Source organism: Salmo salar, chromosome 18, assembly GCF_965601325.2.
Source record: "Salmo salar chromosome 18, fSalSal1, whole genome shotgun sequence".
In the NCBI taxonomy this organism is placed as follows: Eukaryota; Metazoa; Chordata; class Actinopteri; order Salmoniformes; family Salmonidae; genus Salmo; species Salmo salar.
Window position 1 is genome coordinate 63398817 of NC_138308.1, and position 16165 is coordinate 63414981.

The window sequence follows — 16165 nt, forward strand, 5'->3', positions numbered from 1 at the left end:
ATCTAGTTAGTAGATAAACACTTCAAAGCAAATACTATAATTTTTAACCACAAATAATGCATTTCATGGACTAAAATGTTATTTAATATTTAATATAACTATTTTATATACACATCTTGAAGACAATCTGAACTGACATGTGACCACGGTTTATTAACCTTAAAATGTTTCCCTTACCTGTTAAGACCTTTAGTGCTGACGTAGTGCTGGTTGAGTGGGTAACCTTTTTGCAAAGATTAAGGCTATAATTTTGTAGTCGTTATTTAGGAGTGTGATTGGACGCCAATTATCAATACTTAGGAGATCCTTGTGTGGTTTAGGTATAAGAGTAATAACCCCTTGCGTCAGAGAGGCAGGTAGTTCTCCCTTCTTAATAGCCTCCTTAAAGGTTTCAAGTAAAAAATGTGCTATTTCTTCAAAGAAGGTTTTGTAAAATTCAGAGGTTAATTCATCACAACCTGGAGATTTGTTATTTTTTAACTGAGCAACCCCGTACTGGATGTCCATAATGGATAAATCTTGGCAACAAGACTGATTGAGTTCTTCACTAACCAAATTAACATTCTCTATAGAATCAAGGAGATCCTTAGTCACTCAAATGGTTATCTAAGGAGTAAAGATTCTCATAAAACTTAGTGGTAAAGTCTGATAACAACTCTCTATCCTCAGTTGCAACCCCATTAATCTTAAATTTCCGAAGTGTGTTGAGTTCCCCTCTTCTCCAAATTAAAAAAGTATCTACTGTTCTTTTCACCTTTTTCAAGCCATTGTTTTCTAGATCTTATGAAAGCTCCTCTAGCCTTTTCCTCATACAATGTATCTAGTTGATTCTGTAAATCATTCAATTTAGCTTTCTCATTAAGATCAAGATGCTCAATCTCTGTGATATCAGCAATTGTTTTAGTGAGTTCAGCTACCTCACATCTCCTTAAAGCAAGCCGTTTTCCGTAAGTAATACAGGCTGAGCGGATTTTAAATTTCAGCAGTTCCCAATATTTCCCATATTGTGCATTAGATGTAGCTAAACTCCAGTAAACAAAAATTAGATTCTTAATCACATTTTTTAAATCATCATGCAATAACAATGAGTTATTTAATTTCCAGTAACCACCAGAGTATTTCTTACTATCATTACTGCACATTCTTACAGTCAACCATATGACTTTATGATCCGTCAGGACTGCAGGCAGTATTTTTACCTCTACAGTGTTGGGCTCAAGACTAGAGGTTATCACCCACAAATCAAATCTTGATTGTAAGGAACAATCTCTATTACTCCATGTGTATTGTATCTCTCCAGGGTTTTTTACTCTCCATATGTCAATTAAGTCCAGGTTTTGGCAGAAATTCACCAACTTGTTCACACCAATGTTAGGCCTATGAGGCAATCTATCAGTCTCATTAGAATAAACCATATTAAAATCTCCACCAACTATAATCTGACTGGATGGATATTTTCTCAGAAGACTTTTAAGAATTTCTTCAATTTCCTCTAGAAGTAAGTTATTTGGAGGACTAGAACAGTATCCATATACATTACACAACACAAATAATCTGTCCATGTGGTTGATGACCGCTACTAGCCAATGTCCATTGGAGTCCATTTGAGTAAACAAAAATTTCCCTTTGAAATTGTGTGCTAAAATTGCAACCCCAGCTGAATGATTAGTCCCGTGGGCCAAAAAAATGTCACTGCCCCACTGATTTTTCCAATAATTATAGTCCTCTTTGCATGAATGTGTTTCTTGAACGAATACAAGATCTGCGTTGCAGTCCTTACAAAACAAAAAAAAGCTTTTCTCTTGCACAGGTTTCGTATCCCCCTGGCATTGACTGACATAAACTTCAAGTCCATATCTATAGAATAGAAAGAAAAATCCTATGCAATCTCAACTTTACCCTCTCTATAAAAAGTTGCTTCATATATGCATTAACAGAAGTCTTAACTTGTAAAACAGTAACACCATATTTCAAAAGTAGAACGTTCAGTTTGCAGTGAGGAAGGAACTACCTTGTAAACCTACCGACAGAACAAATCACCCCGGTCATATTTATTTTCCGTTGGCGAAAAAGGCTCTGATTCCCCTGTAGTATCCACCCTTTCCTTGATTTCGGGCCTGTTGTACAAGAGGCCATAATTTTGCCTTTGCTGCCTTGTCTGCTGCAGTCAAGTCCTCCCCGAATCAAAATTTTCTCTCTTTCAGAAAGGCGCTTTCCTTTGCTTTCTTCCAAACTGCATCTCTCGCTGTGCGAAAAGCAAACTGGATGATGATCGAGCGGCTGACGATGGCATCTTGTTTCTTCCCAATACGATGAGCGACATCCACAGCCATATATCCATCGGGGAAGTCCGGTGCCACACGGTTACAGATGTCTCTTACTTAGCGCTTCACATTCTCATCCTGGTCCTCGGGGACACCGTAAAGCCGTAGCCCCCACCTTCTCCGGTATCGCTCTGCTTCCGATAAGCGCTCTTGCATGTCTGCGATGGTCTACTCCTGAGCAGTGCATTTCTCAGATGTAGCAGTGTTTGCAAGTTTAAGCTCTTCGATACTTTTCTATGCATGATTCAGAGAGGTCTCGAGGTCAACTATTTTTGATGTGTTCGCATATCATTTTCTCCAGACCATCGGCTCTTTGCATAGACAGCATCAATTATGTTGACCTGTAGTTCGCGCAAAGACAATTCTTTCTGTGTCTTTTTGGGTGCAGGACTATTGACTGCATTTTCAGAATCAACCGAATGTCCAGAATCCTCCATTTCTTCTCCTGAGGAGTCAGGTGGCGGTTTTTCTCCAACGTATGAGTGCTCAGCTAGCAACTGCCTTCTCCTCCCTTTGCTCTTTCGCACATTTTTTCCTTCCATTTCTCAAAGTTTTGAATCAAATTATCGGTCAACTAAGCGTTGTTCTCTATTGTGTTTACTATAAGCCAAGTTCCGTTACATTTAAGTAAGTTTGAGAGGGATAAAAGTTAAGGTTACTCGGAGCAAGCTGAAATCTCGTCTGCACTCGCCGCCATCTTCCAGACATCCGTTGTCAGCCTGATAGTAGCCATACTAGCCTCAAAGTCGCTCGTTTTATCATTACCTCAGTATATTAATATAATCATATCTCTATAGCTTTTTAAAAATTATTCTTGTTGAAAATTGTGTTTATCCATTCAGTTAGTGATTTTTGTAATTCGATTGTGTTCTGTGTCTTTTTTTGTCTCGTTTAGCTAGCTATTAAAACCTCTCTGGGATAGGGGGCAGTATTTCCACGTCCGGATGAAAAGCATGCCCAAAGTAAACTGCCTGCTACTCAGGCCCAGAAGCTAGGATATGCATATCATTAATAGAGTTGGATAGAAAACACTCTGAAGTTTCTAAAACTGTTTCGAATAAGTGCATGTAAACCTCTGACCCACTGGGAATGTGATGAAATAAATAAAAGCTGAAATAAATAATTTGCTCTACTATTATTCTGACATTTCACATTCTTAAAATAAAGTGGTGACCCTAACTGACCTAAGACAGGGAATTTTTACTAGGCTTTGTTAGGGTTGAACTGGCTATTTGTTTGCATAACTTATATAATATACTGGGGAAGCTATGCTACAATATTAAGTATATAAACTACGGGTAAATCAACTGTTGAAGACAAGAAGAATTACAACCGGCAACAGGAAGTGCGTTACGACGCTGGGATCAGCCTGCACGCCGACGACAGGAGGAGCAAGTTTAAACCACGTTCCTCCTCCCTCTGACAGGCCAGCATTGAGCGGGAACTATCTCTGTCAGAGTATAAAAGAGAGAACAATAGAATGTGACGTCCTCTTCTCTGTTTGCCCTGCGAGGTATAACAGAGAGACCGTATACGAACAACATATTTACCATACACGTGTTTGCATTAATTAAAGTACAGATAAATCAGAAGTTACTATGTGCTGACTATTTTGTTCTGATACCAGAAACGAACTGTCGCGACTTTAACAGCTTAAACGTCAGGAATTATGAAAAACTGAGTTTAAATGCATTTGGCTAAGGTGTATGTAAACCTCCACTTCAACTGTATATCACATTGCAACATACCGCTCTTTAGGAGTTTGACTGACAGGGGGATGAAGGAGTGGTTTTATCCTTTAAATTTACACTGAGGAACCCTGTTGCGTCTGGCTGAGGGGAGAAACTGAAACTTTGGGTGGTGTACATGAGAGGGGTCTGACATTTTCTTGGCCTATCTCATGATTGATTGTTCATAAACAGTCTGCAGTGATGGGTGCTACCTCACACCCATCACCTTCAAAGGCAGCAGCTACTCCTCCTGGGGTTTGGCGAAATTAAGGCAGTTCTAACATTTAAAAAAAATATATTCATTACAGAATTCACAACAGTGTGTGCCCTCAGGCCTATACTCCACTACCAAATATCTACAACTCAAAATCCATGTGTACATGTATGCACATGTTGTGTATGAATGTGTTTGTTGCCTCACAGTCCCAGCTGTTCCATAACATGTATTTTTACCTGCTTTTTAAATCTGATTTTACTGCTTGCATCAGTTACCTGATGTGGAATAGAGTTCCATTTAGTCATGGCTCTGTTGTACTGTACGCTTCCCATAGTCTGTTCTGGACTTGGACTGTGAAGGGACCTCTGGTAGCATGTCCAGTGGGGTATGCATGGGTGTCCCGTACCTTCATCTTGTCAACACCTCTTACAAAAACAAGTAATTAAGACAATCTCTTCCACTTTAAGCCATGAGATTGACATGCATGTCATTAATGTTAGCTCTCTGTGTACTTTTAAGGGCCAGCCGTGCTACAGTGTTCTGAGCCAACTGCAAATTTTCCCAAGTCCCTCTTTGTGACACCTGACCACAAGTGAAGTGTTCAGGGAATATATATATATATTTTATTCTCCCAGAGGATGAAGCATAATCGTTGGATATATATATATATATATATAAAGATTACCAGATGTATGTTATAGTATCTTTGTTAATATTGCTAGATCTCATTACTGGTTTATCATCCACTTCAGTATATTTGATGGATTCCTAGCCAAAGCATGGCTGAGATACCTTTCTATCCATTGATATGTAGTCGCAAAGCCCTAAAATATGTTCACAGATCGATTATCTGGGGGAATTCTCTTTAGATACCTGTGGGTAGCCAGAGTATACCAAAAACACAGGCCAATTGCAAAAAGACACTTAAACCAGCTTGATAGCTGTAGCCTCCGATCATTAAATATTCTTCCAACCCATTTTGTCACTCCTATGTGACACCCGTCATTCAACCGTCAGTGCAGACGGAATTGTCACCGACGTAAAAAATTACAGGACGACAAGATCTTATTTCAAAACTGGCTTGTTTGGAGTGTTGTGACAGGTTTACATTGTATTGGCCAACAAAGAATAAGATCTATGCATACATTAAAAAAATAACTCACCTTCAGAATTTCAAAATACAAGCGCATGCAGCACCATCCTAATATTTCATGTCATCTGCCTGAGAACCTTGAGTAAATATACACAATTCCTGGATGTAATGTCAACACTTTCTCAAAGTCCATATGTCAATGATTGGTAGCCCACTCAGTCTTCAAACTCCACACCCATTCAAAACTACAAAATGACAGGGGCCGATAGGTAAAGCTTATTAAAGAGCAGTGATACTAGCAAGAGCAGTGTGCAGGTTTCCTCTTTCCCCCCTCTTATTCAACAGTTACCATGCACCTGCAAAAAAAAAGCTCAGATGTGCGAGTTCCTTTTGAATTACATTGAGAAACACTGAAATTAAACTTCAAATTTAGAAATACTATGGCCAGTTATACAAACATGTCAGGACACCGATTTTTATTGTAGAGGTACAAATGCACAATTACTTAGATTTCTGACTCTGTGCCTGTGCCTTAAGAACCTTGACAACAATCTTCTGTTCCTCAATCAGGAAAGCTCGCTTGATCCTGTGGTAGACAGAAGGGTGAACGTTAGTTGATCAGGTAACTGAGTTGTTCAGGCATTGTTTGCTTGATACAAATTTTGACCAAATATCAATACATGTAAAGCAAAATCTAATGAATCATGTCGCAAAGACCAATGCCGTCAATGTAGATTGTAAAAACACAACCCTCAATTTATTGCACACAGGAAGTTTCACTACTTTTAAAAGCCCATAGCAGGATAAATCTCAACTAAATGGAACAAAACCATCTAGCTAAGTCTAGAGCCTAAGACGTGGGGGTATCGTCATTTAGCTATTTGATTTTAGGACCCCTTTAGGTATACATGTTTCTTTATAAAAAACACTGAATTTGTCCTTTACTACTATAGCCCAGAGAAACGCAATTCATAAATTGCGAAGACAGTCAAAATAAATCACAAAAAAGCAAGGCTTTGAAGGGTCTGTCCTATATCTAGGAGAAAGAGAAAGCTTAGGAGAGATAGATATACACTGCTCAAAAAAATAAAGGGAACACTTAAACAACACAATGTAACTCCAAGTCAATCACACTTCTGTGAAATCAAACTGTCCACTTCGGAAGCAACACTGATTGACAATACATTTCACATGCTGTTGTGCAAATGGAATAGACAACAGGTGGAAATTATAGGCAATTAGCAAGACACCCCCAATAAAGGAGTAGTTCTGCAGGTGGGGACCACAGACCACTTCTCAGTTCCTATGCTTCCTGGCTGATGTTTTGGTCACTTTTGAATGCTGGCGGTGCTTTCACTCTAGTGGTAGCATGAGACGGAGTCTACAACCCACACAAGCGGCTCAGGTAGTGCAGCTCATCCAGGATGGCACATCAATGCAAGCTGTGGCAAGAAGGTTTGCTGTGTCTGTCAGCGTAGTGTCCAGAGCATGGAGGCGCTACCAGGAGACAGGCCAGTACATCAGGAGACGTGGAGGAGGCCGTAGGAGGGTAACAACCCAGCAGCAGGACCGCTACCTCCGCCTTTGTGCAAGGAGGAGCACTGCCAGAGCCCTGCAAAATGACCTCCAGCAGGCCACAAATGTGCATGTGTCTGCTCAAACGGTCAGAAACAGACTCCATGAGGGTGGTATGAGGGCCTGACGTCCACAGGTGGGGGTTGTGCTTACAGCCCAACACCGTGCAGGACGCTTGGCATTTGCCAGAGAACACCAAGAGTGGCAAATTCGCCACTGGTGCCCTGTGCTCTTCACAGATGAAAGCAGGTTCACACTGAGCACATGTGACAGAGTCTGGAGACGCCGTGGAGAACGTTCTGCTGCCTGCAACATTCTCCAGCATGACCGGTTTGGCGGTGGGTAAGTCATAGTGTGGGGTGGCATTTCTTTGGGGGGCTGCACAGCCCTCCATGTGCTCGCCAGAGGTAGCCTGACTGCCATTAGGTACCGAGATGAGATCCTCAGACCCCTTGTGAGACCATATGCTGGTGCGGTTGGCCCTGGGTTCCTCCTAATGCAAGACAATGCTAGACCTCATGTGGCTGGTGTGTGTCAGCAGTTCCAGCAAGAGGAAGGCATTGATGCTATGGACTGGCCCGCCCGTTCCCCAGACCTGAATCCAATTGAGCACATCATGTCTCACTCCATCCACCAACGCCACGTTGCACCACAGACTGTTCAGGAGTTGGCGGATGCTTTAGTCCAGGTCTGGGAGGAGATCCCTCAGGAGATCATCCGCCACCTCATCAGGAGCATGCCCAGGCGTTGTAGGGAGGTCATACAGGCACGTGGAGGCCACACACACTACTGAGACTCATTTTGACTTGTTTTAAGGACATTACATCAAAGTTGGATCAGCCTGTAGTGTGGTTTTCCACTTTAATTTTGAGTGTGACTCCAAATCCAGACCTCCATGGGTTGATAAATTGGATTTCCATTGATTATTTGTGTGATTTTGTTGTCAGCACATTCAACTATGTAAAGAAAAAAGTATTTAATAAGATTGTCTTTCATTCAGATCTAGGATGTGTTGTTTAAGTGTTCCCTTTATTTTTTTGAGCAGTGTATATATATTTTTTAAACATGTTTTTACCCCCTTTTTTGGGTAGGCACAAAACGACCTTCATACTTCCATACATTTAAAAAAAAAAACGGTACTGGTGACCTTCAGACAAGTCCCGTGACACTTGTGGGGGTTGTAGAGCAAATGGAGAAACACCATCGTGTTTGAAAATCTCCCCTTTCCACAGTGGGTCAAACCAGTATGACGCTACAGACGCTTTCGTGAGAAGCCTGAGCTTCGGGACGTCTCATGGTCTGACAAACACTGCTCACTGCCACCTTTAACTGCAAATGCGGAAGTGCGACACTGGTGGATTGAAACGCACCCAATGCAAAAAAAAAAACAAATCTCTAGCTTAAACAGATTTTGATTCTGATTGTCGTCTCTAGGGGGTTAAGGATGGAAATGAAACTACAGCTGTTGCTTTGAATGTAGTAACACCTTACTGGCATAGTATAATATGCAAGCAAACCGAGCCAGAACGATCCAAGGGGCAGGAGCCCTGTATCTGTATCGTGAGGCAGCTTGGTGTATTTAGAGCAAATGGACAGGATGCCCTCAATGCTGAGAGTCAAGCAGAGTCCCATTTTTAGAGTCTTTGATACAACTCATCTGGGAATCGAACCCTCCTCTCAGCATGTACAATAACCACAAGCCCACCGAGTTGATTACTCCAATATGAATCATGAAACATTTTCATTACTGAGGAGACAGTGCAAACTACGGCCCCATACAGAAACAACCCCTAGCCACATGTAGCTCTGAATAGGCATGGAAGTAGTTCCATCAACTATCACCAATATTCTGGGTGGAGATATTGACTATTTATCCAACCGTTTCAGATCTACACTTGTGTCTAGGGGTTGTTTCCGGAGAGTATAAGAAAAATGTGCAAACAAAATGTACTCCTTTATTCTGGCCAAAACACCAATGCAATGCCATTGAATAAAGTAGATTAATTGAAGACCCATTTTGCTAGATGTGCGTTGAATCAAACCACACGTCATCCAACATAAACAACACAGACATTTTCTACAAAGGCGGTGTTGGGGATATGCTTTCTTACCGGTCGCGCACACACTTGGCACACATTGCTCCACCGTAGGCTCTGCTGACGTGCTTCTTGGTTTTTGAGAGCCTCATCAGGACCTGGGGTCTCACAGCCCGGATCTTTAAGACAAAGAAATGCTTGTGAGCAGACATAATACACAACCCTGAACGCAGGGTTATATTCAGGAGAAACTAGTGTTGCACAGTATACCGAAACTTTGGTAATTCATCCTGGAAAACTATTCGGTACTAGAGTGTATTCCTCTTAGTACTTCTGTCAAATGTGTCTCATGTAGTCTACTGATTGAGAGAGGATCAAGTCCATCAGCGCAGTCAATGTCCCCTTAGCACAAGAGCATCATACCTGCTCCACTTACTCATTGCTAGCTCTAGCCTTTCCTGAGGAACCAATGCACTCACTGGGAATTTGGGCTGCGTCACCACTTATGTTACACAGAAATTTACACGGTTGAATAATATAACACGGCCCAAACAAATGTTGAAAATGTCAATTACTGTTCTCAAAACAATGTCCCATTACAGGCTCAAACACTTTACAATGCAAGATAAAAGGAGCATCCACAGCTTTGTACACCAACTTACCTTACTAGCAAACAGCTGAAGCTAACATCAATTCACTACCCTAGTACCTTGTTTGCGATAAACCATTTCAAAGCTGATTGTAACCAAAAACGATTAATTCACTTAATCTCCCTGTCACGTCTCTCCCAATCAAGATCTTTGCTCTTGACTCAAACTGAGTGTGTGTGGGAATAAAGATAGATCTTAATGAGAAAGTGTACACTTTTATAAAAGAGATTGTTTCTATGCAAATGTTGAGAAGTACAATAAAATAAGTTGAAGGGAAAGATACTTATCTGTAGCCCCATGAAATAAGACAAAACACATCTGTTGAATATGCATTCACCTGTATTGTAAATTGATTTTCCCAGTTTATCAAGACTAAATTTAACATTCAAATAACTGATTACCAAACCATCATGTTACATAGTTATATTTGTAAAAAAAAAAGTAAAAGTGATTGCATGTATTGATTCATTAATGCATGCAAAAACCAAACATTTCACATGCAACGAAATTGAACTCAAAAGAGCTGCCTGGATCAAGTGCCATTTTGGCATTTGACATAGTGCTTTCACCCATCCTTAGGGCACATTCAAACCAATGTGTAAAAAAAGACAGCAATGGTTTTAAGTGGAAGTAGTGTGTTGGGGGTGGCTAATATTGTGTTGTGCTCAGCCTGAAAAGTTGTGATGTATTATCAAATAATTTCTCTCCGCCCAACCACACTGTCTGACATGCATTTTGGTTAAGGTACCCTTATGCACAGTTCAGACACAGAATTTATGGCGAGTCGAACTGAATAGAAATTAAGAGTGGGCTGGCACGGTTAAGAGCTTTACTTACGCCGCGCAGTCTACCAGGGCAGATTCCGCATGCGGACTTCGGGGCCTTGCCCACCTTCTTGGTGTACAGGTACACAATGCGGTTACCAGGAGTCCGGGACCTGCAAGCAGGGTCATACACAATGCAAAGTTGTCCACAATATTTAGAAGGGAATAAAAACATTCCAGAATCAGTTGTTCCTACTTCCTATTTAAAATCAATAGCCATAGCTAGGTATAATCATGTGCAAACCAGTACAACTTACTAGGAACAACCAATTACTTTAGGTCATGAGAAATGCCAGGCAATGTAATAACTAACAATGACAAAGAAGCTAAAGAAATGGCATAGCAGTCAAGGAAATTGCAATGCAATTATGTAGATAAAGATCATGTTACTTACAGCCTAGTTTTGTTGGAGGCAGTGTTGTAGGACAACCTACGACGGTAAGTCAAGCGTTGGACCATGTTGATACCTGTAAATACATAACAGATTGCAGGACAGTAGAATACATTGTTCACCGATTGATTTGCTACATAACTATATAGCTAAATAAACGAACTAGTTAGCTAGTTTGGGGATTGCGGATGGAGTCAACATTACTGATCAATGCTACTAGCAAAAATGCTTAATGCCCAAAAAACGAATCAATGAAGAAAGAACATTTTACTTGCATGTATACACCTTGCTTTGGCAATTTAAACAAGACTACCTCCGGTAGTAAAACCACTTAAACGGTAATGTGCTTTGGTACCAAAATTGACTTATTTCTGCTTTGGGCTAAACGTTACTGAAGGCATGATACTAAGAAGCGACAAGACAGTACTAGGATAACAAGAAATCATTAAATATTTTCAACAATGTGTTTACGGTTTCTAACACTGTGGAAATATAGTCTTTGAAATACTATTTGTCATAGTATAACAACAGATTGCAGCAGATTCTTTCGACATAAAATGTGCGAGGAAATATGTGCCTCCATACCTGCTATTACCGTTACCGGAAGAGGAAGAACCAAAGAAGTTACTCTGAAATGTTAACTTTTCTCACCACCGGATATTTCCTCACCTTCTTATAATATGCTGCCACCTAGTGGCGATTGTGTGACCTCCCATTGAGACGCCCACAACATTGTTTAGGTGATTTTAGATGACCTAAACGATTATAATTAAAAGTTCCATGTAGCCAGTTACTTAACTTGTGGCCCACCATCCAACTATCAAATCAAATTAAGTCCAATGTTTGTGGTCACATACACATGGTTGGCAGATGTTAATGAGAGTGTAGTGAAACGCTTGTGCTTCTAGTTCCGACAGTGCAGTAATAGCTAACAAGTAATGAACAATTTCACAACTACCTAATACACACAAATGTAAAGAGATGGCTGTCTCTGTATTAGTGATGGCTATTTAACAGTCTGATGGCCTTGAGATAGAAGCTGTTTTTCAGTCTCTCGGTCTCAGCTTTGACGTCTTCTGAATGGTAGCAGGGTGAACGGGCAATGGTTCGGGTGGTTGTTGTCCTTGATGATCTTCTTGGCCTTCCTGTGACATCGGGTGTTGTAGGTGTCCTGGAGGGCAGGTAGTTTGCCCCCGGTGATGCGTTGTGCAGACCACACCACCCTCTGGAGAGCCTTGCTGTTGTGGGCTGTGCAGTTGCCGTACCAGGCGGTGATACAGCCCGACAGGATGCTCTCAATTGTGCATATATAAACGTTTTTGAGGGTTCTAGGTGACAAGACAAATTTCTTCAGCTTCCTGAGGTTAAAGAGGCGCTGCTGCACCTTCTTCACTACACTGTCTGTGTGGGTGGACCATTTCAGTTTGTCCGTGATATGTTCGCAGAGGAACTTAAACTTTCCATCTTCTCCAATACTGTTCCATCGATGTGGAGTGTTCCCTCTGCTGTTTCCTGAAGTCCACGATCATCTCCTTTGTTTTGTTGACGTTGAGTGAGAGGTTGTTTTCCTGACACCACACTCTGAGTGCCCTCACCTCCTCCCTTGTTGTTGTTGGTAATCAAGCCTATAAGCTATAAAGGGATAGTTTCCTCAAAATACAAAATCAACAAGATTTCCCCACTTCCGTTGGCTCACCACGGCAGTTTTTTTGGCGGGGTTATATTCCCTCAGGCCCATCCCTCTGCTGTATACCAAAACATGTGTAAGCGGTCATTTTGCTGAAAAACAAATCCTAGACTGTAGCTTTCATTCTTGTTTTATTGTATATTATTTTCTATTAGCCTAGTTTGTATAAAGTGTATTGTAGGGTGAATTCAGAAAAAGTGGGACATTATTTAAACTGGGATAGCTTAATCCTCATGCCTTTATTTCTTGGTCTGACAAGTGTGCAGAGACTTTTTCCTGTTTCTCCAGTTTGGCCTTTTGCCTCCAGCACCTTCACAAATCAGATTTGGGTGTGTAGTAGAGATGCTCTGCCCCCTCTATGATGTAACACCAATGAAGTGATATTGATCATGTGGTTTCTCTGCAAGGGTTTAGTAACAATAGTTTTGATTTTCACTTGTCAGACCAATATATAATAGGGAAAAACCTTAAAACAGGTAGCAAACCACAAAAGACACAGTAAGATCAGTGGCATAGCTTTTTTCTGTTTTGTTGTTAAGGTTATAAAACGGTCATCAATAGTTCACTGTGCAAAATTGTGATGTAAATGTGCATACTATGTAGGCTACTGGAGAGTTGCCAATTTTATGTTTCAATTTTGTAATTCAGTCATTTTGTTGTTGTTGTCCCGCTTTACCAACCATAGATGCTCAAGTAAGACAGCATGGAGTAGATAAAGTGATAAATCCCTGCGACAAACAAATGCATGTTTTGGCACAACATCTATAACAAATATTCTAACATTTTGAGGATAGTGACACATGATGCCTGCCACAAGAGTACATTTCACATATACAGTGCCTTCAGAAAGTATTCACACCCCTTGACAGCCTGAATTTAAAATGTATTAATTTCAGAGTTTTGTCACTGGCTTATGCACAACACCCCATAATGTCAAAGTGGAAATATGTTTTTAGAAATTGTACAAATGAATTAAAAATGAAAAGCTGAAATGTCTTGAGTCAATAAGTATTCAATCCCATTGTTATGGCATGCCAACATTTTTTATTTTATTTTATTTTACTTAACCTTTATTTAACTAGGCAAGTCAGTTAAGAACAAAATCTTATTTACAATGACAGCCTACTACGGCCAAACCTTCTAACCCGGACGACGCTGGGCCAATCGCGTGCCGCTCTACTGTAAATTCAGGAGTAAACATGTGCTTAAGAAGTCACATAATAAGTTGCATGGACTAAGTCACATGCAATAATAGTGTTTAACATGATTTTTGAATGACTACCTCATCTCTGTACCCCACACATTATCTGTAAGGTCCCTCAGTCGAGCAGTTAATTTCAAACAAATTCAACCACAAAAAACAGGGATGTTTTTCAATGCAAAGAAGGGCACCTATTGGTAGATGGGTTGAAAAAGCAGATAATTAATATCCCTTTTGGCATGTTGAAGTTATAAATTACAGGTAGGTGAATACGCCATCAGAGCGCACAACAGGACATTGTACTGTCTACACTCGGTTTGTTGTTTTCATTAAAACATTTTCATTAAATCGATTTTAATCTGAACTAAAGTTTTGTTGCTACGGATTTCACGACGCGGTTAGCCTTTACGGCTGGGGCTGCAAGTTTGTGTTCCTTTTTTCTCGTGGATCCGCGAGTGCTGGCTGGCTGTACTACAGACACCTGTCGTCGTCGTGGGAAAGACTCATTGTTATCTTTTCGTAAAACAACTGGTTGCAGTAAAGAGCCAATCTTGATACTAAGGAGATCCTGAGGGAAATCGACGAGTAACAGTTTTACGCTATAGAGGAACAACATACTCCTTAATGGAAATATCCGACCACCTCACAAAATAACTTTAACCCGACAAAAAAAAGAAAAACAGATTAATCTACAGACACGGACGATTTACTTACCATTGAGGTTGAGGCTAGTGCTCTGGCTGGAGTCCATGCAACACTGGAAACGTTGTGTGAGGAGGTAGCAGGGCTGAGGGGGAGTTTGGAATTCAGCCAGAGTGAAATTCTCACGCTCCAAAGAGAAAACGAGACACTCACAGCCAAGGTAAAAATCCATGATTCCAACATGGATTGTCTACTCCGGGAAAACAAGGTGATGAAGGAGTCACTACTAGACATACAAAGTCGTAGCATGCGTGAAAATCTATTTTTTTCTGAGATTCCTGAGGACGCGATCAGAGAATTCATGCAATCCTCCTTGAAACTTCCTACAGACTGTAAACAAGGTGGCTTTCCACCTAGTACACAGATTTGGAGCTCAGAGCGACAAGACCAGGGGTCCCCGACCGATCATCGCAAAATCTGAACACTACCAACAAAAGGAGGTGATCAAAAGCAGAGAAAGGGATCTTAGAGGGACCAAATTCGGTCTCAATTACCAATTTCCAAGGGAGATAAACGAACGTCGTAAGAGACGACTATCCGGTACAAAGTCAACAACGGAAGAATGGTTGGCGTGCCTTTATCATTGTGGACAAACTCTTTATAGATGGACAGCTATTCCGAGACAGCTCCATAACACCGTGGCTGTACTAAATTCTACAGGGAGTTCAGGTTACGAAAAAAAATAAGTTATGGGAACTGAACATTATGAAGTGGATATGAACACACACGTACTCAATTACATGCTTGCTTACACATACGGATTTATGCATGCACACACACACCTGATCTCGCTCTCTTCTCTCACTCTCTCTTCCTCTCTTTTCTCTTCTCTCCCTCTCTCTTTTGTCGAGAACTGTTTTATAATTTAATGTGTTTATTGTTTGTCTATCTTTTTTATGTATTTGTCTACAAGTTTATATATCTTTACAACAAGCAAGGGGAATATATCAGAATAGGGGCATTGGGGAATAATAACATATTGCATGGAATACATTTGTTGTACTGTAGTGAAGCTGTCTCTAGAGTAATGCAAGGTCTCTTTCATGATCATGTGAAACGTCAATTACTATGGAAATGCTGGGATATGTTTTTCAATTATGTTAAATGTAATTATGATGCAACTATGATGGTGATACTATATGGATTGCAATTATCATCATGAATATTAAGGCTATACGCACTACATGTTACACACATAGCCACTCAACCATGCAAATTGGCAGAGTTATTATTTGGACATCACACATTATAGTCTTACTCTTATACAGACATCGTACACATTCTCACTATATCAAATCCAATATCATACACATCAACCTACTGAGATTTGTTACACACATAATATCTTGTCTCAATTTTCTAACATCTGTGGCATTGGCTCACAGGCAAACAGGCAAGGGAAAAAACAAATATTGCTAGAACCTATTTCTTGAATTCAAAATATCAGACATTTGAAAGCTCTAGTTTTGACCTTCATAATACCTCTGATGGCAGTAATTTTACAAGCACTAATTATGGTCAATTTAGACTGAGAATAGTATCTAGTTAGCAGATTATAAAAGAAGTCTTTACATGGCTAAAAGAAAATGAATATAACATATACTGTTTACAGGAAACTCACTCTACATGAAGTTGTGTGGAAAAAGGAATGGGTTGGTGAAATAATTTTCTGCCATGGACAAAGGAACTCAAAGGGTGTGATGATATTAATTAACACAAATTTCGATCTGAATGT

General features: G+C 40.4%; 1 protein-coding gene across 2 annotated transcripts; it reads right to left on the minus strand.

Annotated features, from left to right (window-relative positions):
• Positions 1-5825: 5825 nt before the first annotated feature.
• On the minus strand, positions 5826-14467 carry rpl34 (ribosomal protein L34). Of its 2 annotated transcripts, none has more exons than XM_082965054.1 (5): positions 14443-14467; positions 10844-10916; positions 10463-10562; positions 9051-9154; positions 5826-5950 (listed from the first exon to the last, which is right to left on the minus strand). In XM_082965054.1, exons 2-5 carry the CDS (start codon positions 10906-10908, stop codon positions 5866-5868), a joined length of 354 nt encoding a protein of 117 aa, XP_082821180.1. In that variant the 5' UTR covers positions 10909-10916; positions 14443-14467; the 3' UTR covers positions 5826-5865. The 2 variants fall into 2 exon arrangements, with proteins under 2 accessions (XP_082821180.1, XP_014010928.1); XM_014155453.3 differs by lacking the exon at positions 14443-14467 and adding an exon at positions 11426-11507.
• Positions 14468-16165: the final 1698 nt, after the last annotated feature.